The following is a 4,897-nucleotide window of genomic DNA, read 5'->3' on the forward strand; positions in this document are numbered from 1 at the left end:
TCTCGGATCCACTCGGGCATGTCGTCCGAAAACGTCGGCTTGATCGTGCCCGCAATGACCATGCTCATGATGGCCGTGTCCACGAGAGGCTTGCCGTTCTTTGGGTTGGTCACGTCTGCGTACGGGATCTTGTGCGAGTCGAGCTCGGACAACACCATCCCGAACGAAAAGATGTCGGCCGCCACCGAGTAATGGTTGAACTGGAGAATCTCCGGCGCCATCCACCGGTACGTGCCAACACCAACCGTCATGGTTTCTTGTGTGTCTTCCTTGGACACGCCAAAGTCGGTCAACTTGGCCGGCTTGACCGTGTCCATGAGGACGTTGCGGCTCTTCAAGTCGCGGTGGATCACCGGCAACGAGTGGAGGTACGCGAGGCCGTCGACGACGGCAGCGATCACTTGCGTTTTTTCGTTCCATGGGAAATCAAACGAAGTGCGCGCGGTCAGGTTGTCGCGGAGGTCGCCTGCGTTCATGTACTCGAGGACGCACTCCAAGTCGGACGGTTGGTCCCAGCAGCACCCGATCAGCTTGATTATGTACGGCGACGTAAAGCTACATGGACGAGCATGCAGTGGAGTCGACGGGCACGAACGGATGGCGTACCTGGCGAGAAGTTTGATTTCATCGATGAGTCCCTGGACTTCGTTCACCCCGACACGAGAGCTGAGGAGCTTCTTGATGGCCACGGGGGTCCCTTTATACATTCCGTACAACACATCGGCATACGCCCCCGACGCAAGCTTCTTTTCAGGGATCACGTCTTGTTGGTTGAGTCGGTACAACGTGAGCTCCGACATGTCGATGCCCGTCGCTGTGTTGTCTGTGATGAAGCGGGTGCCCGTGGTGCCGCCCGCGGTTTTGCCACCGTCGCGATGGTACTCGAACTCGGCGTCGTCGTCGGGTTTACGGTTGCGGCGACGAATGAAAAAGAAAGCAGCACCCAAGACGACGAGCACTCCCACCACGACGCCGACAATCCACCCCGTGTCTACGCAGACCATCACGAGAACGAAGTCAGCCATGCATTCACGAGTCGCGAAATGTTTGGTGTCGGGGCACGTGCTCCTTGCCCTGGTTGTTGCTGGGTTCGTCTACGTACTCGAGTCGGCGGTGGTCGGCGCGGGCACCGCCGTCGTCGGAGGCGCGACGACGCACACTGTGTATTTCGCTTTGGTGATTTCGCTGTGCATGGCCCACAGCTCCGTGACGACGCCGTTGGCCGCCGTGCACTTGTCCACATCTTGCGTGATGTTGTACTTGTCCAGCTTGAACCCGTACTCTTGGCTCTCAAACATTGCCTGGGCGACCTTTTGCGCCGGGCTAAGCACGTTGATAGCTTCAAACGAGTCCGGGTCGAGTTCAAAGTGCGAAATGTTGGCGTTGGATAGGTAGCTACACGCGCTCACATGAGTCGCGTCGAAGGACGGTAGGCACTCACAAAGCTTTGAGCTTGCCTTTCTTGAACGTGACGTTCGAAATGGCTTGGATCTTGTTCTTGTGCAAAAACCTAGGCGAGTCCATGATGGCGGCCACCATCGGCGGCTCGACGTACACGTGGGTCTTGTTGGTCCAGTCGAGCTTCAGGTGCGTCAAGTTGGTGATCCCGTTGCCGTGCAAGTCCCTGGGATACCAATGTGAGCGCCTTTGGGACGACGGGGGGTAGTGCGTACAAGAATTGGACGGATGGCGGGATGTTGACCAGCGTCGACGTGTTCAATGGCTGGTACAAGAAGCCGCTACGACGCGAGACAGAGGTCAGAAGGTCATGTGGACGTGATGGAAGCGTACAAGTCGAAGCATCGCTCAGGGAACTTGTCGGGGATGTTGGCCGTGTTGGTTTCGATGAGGTTCCTATAGAAGTTAACGGGTAACGACGACGGCGCGACCACGAGCAGAAGACGGCGTGTACAAGTGCGCCAATCGTCCAGGGTACACCAGCGTGCGGGGAATGACAGGGACCGACGCATTGTCGATCGAGCTATGGCGAAACTCGCGGTGACCAAACCAGCGACAACGATCTTGCCCACGTACAAGAACTCCATGTCTTTGCTGAACACGAGAGCGTCAAGGTTGAGCGAGGTGAAGTTGGCCGCCGAGCTACCAAAACGATTAGCGATCGACGACGCGGCGCAGACGTACAAGCCGATGGTGGGCAAGTTCGACAGGTCTCCCAACGCATCGACCGAATCCCAGCCAGTCATGTAGCCATTGATCACCGTCAGGGTGATGTTGCCGTTCGCATCGTTTCCCGAGATGTCGCGTTCAAGAACCTTGCACTTGGTGTCAACGACACACGTGGCGTTCGCATCGCTTTGGCAAAGCGGCCCCGTCACGACGATGCGGGATGCATTCAAGGATCCGTACGGGCACGGCGCGGCTGTGCGGCTCATTGTGGTCACCAACTATGCGTCGAAAGGAAAAGCCGCGTGGGGGGGTCAGAGCCAGGGCCGGCCGTGCTCTGCCTGTCCCTTTCATCGTTGAACCCGTGACGCGACGCACTCCCCATACTTTGTTCGTACTGGATCGATATGTTGTATTTTGGAACATCCTTGAAAATAGACCACAAGATGGAATACTTCGAAGTACTTTGACGCAACAAGACCTAAATAGAGTCATACATTCAGGGACTTGGAATCCATGTCGTGTTTCAACCGGATGGCGGGAATTGCATGATGCGGGCGCCCCTGTCCAACGTGCAATGGATTGATGAAAGGAGAAAAACATTACAAAAGATATGCATGTAAAGCATCCCATATATTCAGTCTTTGACACGATCAAATGATGTTGAAAATGTTCAATGTTGTTTGCCCAAAATGACTTGATTTACTTATGCTCCTGCAGAACTATGACTTGAAAATTATGTCGCTTTACACCTGACTCAAAACATGCGATCCGCAGCAGTATCGCCAACAACCCGACGACACAGAGGAGTGAAAGGGGACGAGACCGAGCTGGCCGCAGAGCTTGCCGCCCCTATCGAAATTAACAGCAAGGAGAGAGAGAGCGACGTGTTCACTCACGTCACACGTGTCCAGGTGATCCAACATAACTGCCGACGTGGTACTGTCTGTTGGTTTTGCATCGAATTACACCCATACAGTGGAACAATTCAAGACAACGTATTCAAAATCCAGTTGTGCCGCCAGTTGCGCCGCCATTGAACAATATCAGATCACCCAGTTTCGCCGAGAACAACACCACTGCCATGTCCCCGGGACTCGCCATGATACTGACACAGAAAGAGGTTTTTTGTGCATGATTGATCCGCTGCTATGAGATCACATCGTTAAGATGACGTGATCTCATAGGTCAGTTAGAATCAATGACGGATGTGTTTCCCCCACTGAAAACTTCACAATTCCACCACTTTCGGTCTTCCAAACATCCGTGCATCCGGCAGCTTCCTGTCTCCACATACGCGGTGTCGTCAACTTCGTCGAGAGGGACAAAGAGTTGACCTCTGCCGAACCAGTCTGAGATAAATAGCTACGGTTGTAGGGCGTGGAGCGTGCGGCTGCAACGTCAAGTCAGTTCAATCAAATGACTTAAGAGCAGCTGGTGCTGTTTCATGCGCAGCAAGAAGTCATGGCTAAACGGCTGGAAGATGAGTCCTCTAGACAGATGTCGTTGGCTGCGACAATGGAGAACAAGAGGCGTCGCACGGGTGTCTCGTGCAACAACAAGAGGAGTTGGTGCGGAAGCAAGATGAGTTTAACCGAGCGATGGCTGAGCAAGCCAGAGTCTCTGAAGCACTCCACTTTATGCTCCAACAATGATCGGATGCGATGCATCAGCAACACTACAACGTAGAAGAACTGAGTCAATTAGTCACCGCGACAGCAAACAATAGGGTCTATTTGTCTAAGCGACGAAACAGCGTTCGGCATTCACGTCGAGCCGAGTAGCCGCAGTGCCTCGGCTGGAGAACCTGTTGGGCGTGCAGCAAGTGCCGTTGGCACCCCCATACAAGGAAAGCACGCATCGCGAGGGTTGCGAGTTTAAGATTGAGTACCCAGCGTACTCGCGATGCGTGGATGTGCTGAGCAGCGTCATGGGCGGTGCCTTGTTTATGATGCCGCTGGCAGTGTGCATCGATCAGAATATTTAGCGGTGAGTCTGCTCATTTGATTTCGGGAAGTTGTTCGAAGACATCACGGAGAAGAACAGGCGTGACTATTCCCTGTCTGCGCAAGAGTAGCGGGAATTGGACCTCGACGCCGTGACAAAGGCGATGGCGGCGTTGAAATTGGACACGAAGATTTGCGACGCTGAGTCTCGTGTGGGACGACTGCTAGTCGACTTCTACGAGAAGTTAGAGCAACTAGACGTTGCGCACTTGCTGGAACAAGAGCCGAAGCAGTCGGTGAATATGTTGACGGCGGCCATCCGTCCGTCTCAATTGAAGGCGACTATCGAAAGACAGTTGACTCATGAAACGAATAAGGCGTACATGTTGGACGTGCGTTTGTTTTGTCGTTGGCTTGTGACCCTCATGGACAACATTATGTTGTTCGAGTCACAAATGCTGGTCGCGAAGAAGCAAGACCCGATCTCGCCCAGACATTATGGCGAAAAGGCACGGTGATTTGCGCTGACGAAGAAGCGTGACGGCGTTGCAACGGTGAAGGCGCCGTCGACGACCTCAGCAGCGTCCTCGAGTGGAAACGGCAGTCTGAAGTGTGACAGCGATGAACTCCGGGTATTCAAGTGCCCCAAGGTGCAGCTAGGAATAGCACGGTGTCTAATGGACCAGCGTTTCAAGAATCCTTACGGGGCTGCGTCCGCAGTGTCGGAGAAGAGGGAGGTCGCCAGGCGCAAGATTATTGGCGCTGCCATGGACATCCAGGACGCGTTGGTTATTTGAGTACCCAGCGTACTCGCGATGCGTGGATGT

At 54.3% G+C, this 4,897-nt stretch overlaps 2 protein-coding genes across 2 annotated transcripts; one reads left to right on the plus strand and one right to left on the minus strand.

The window, feature by feature from the left end:
• Positions 1-64: 64 nt before the first annotated feature.
• On the minus strand, positions 65-2,415 carry H310_13573 (TKL protein kinase; the record flags this gene model as incomplete). Its single annotated transcript, XM_008881123.1, has 10 exons — positions 2,143-2,415; positions 2,035-2,100; positions 1,913-1,981; positions 1,792-1,854; positions 1,674-1,739; positions 1,442-1,624; positions 1,103-1,395; positions 607-991; positions 124-555; positions 65-89 (listed from the first exon to the last, which is right to left on the minus strand). Exons 1-10 carry the CDS (start codon positions 2,391-2,393, stop codon positions 65-67), a joined length of 1,833 nt encoding a protein of 610 aa, XP_008879345.1. The 5' UTR covers positions 2,394-2,415.
• A 1,819-nt stretch (positions 2,416-4,234) lies between these two features.
• H310_13574 (hypothetical protein) lies at positions 4,235-4,588 on the plus strand (the record flags this gene model as incomplete). The annotated part of the gene is made up of 1 exon (XM_008881124.1): positions 4,235-4,588. The coding sequence occupies one exon, from the start codon at positions 4,235-4,237 to the stop codon at positions 4,586-4,588; it is 354 nt and encodes a 117-aa protein (XP_008879346.1).
• Between the last annotated feature and the right edge of the window lie 309 nt (positions 4,589-4,897).

The sequence above is a fragment of the Aphanomyces invadans genome (assembly GCF_000520115.1).
Source record: "Aphanomyces invadans strain NJM9701 unplaced genomic scaffold supercont1.53, whole genome shotgun sequence".
Lineage (NCBI taxonomy): Eukaryota > Oomycota > Saprolegniomycetes > Saprolegniales > Verrucalvaceae > Aphanomyces > Aphanomyces invadans.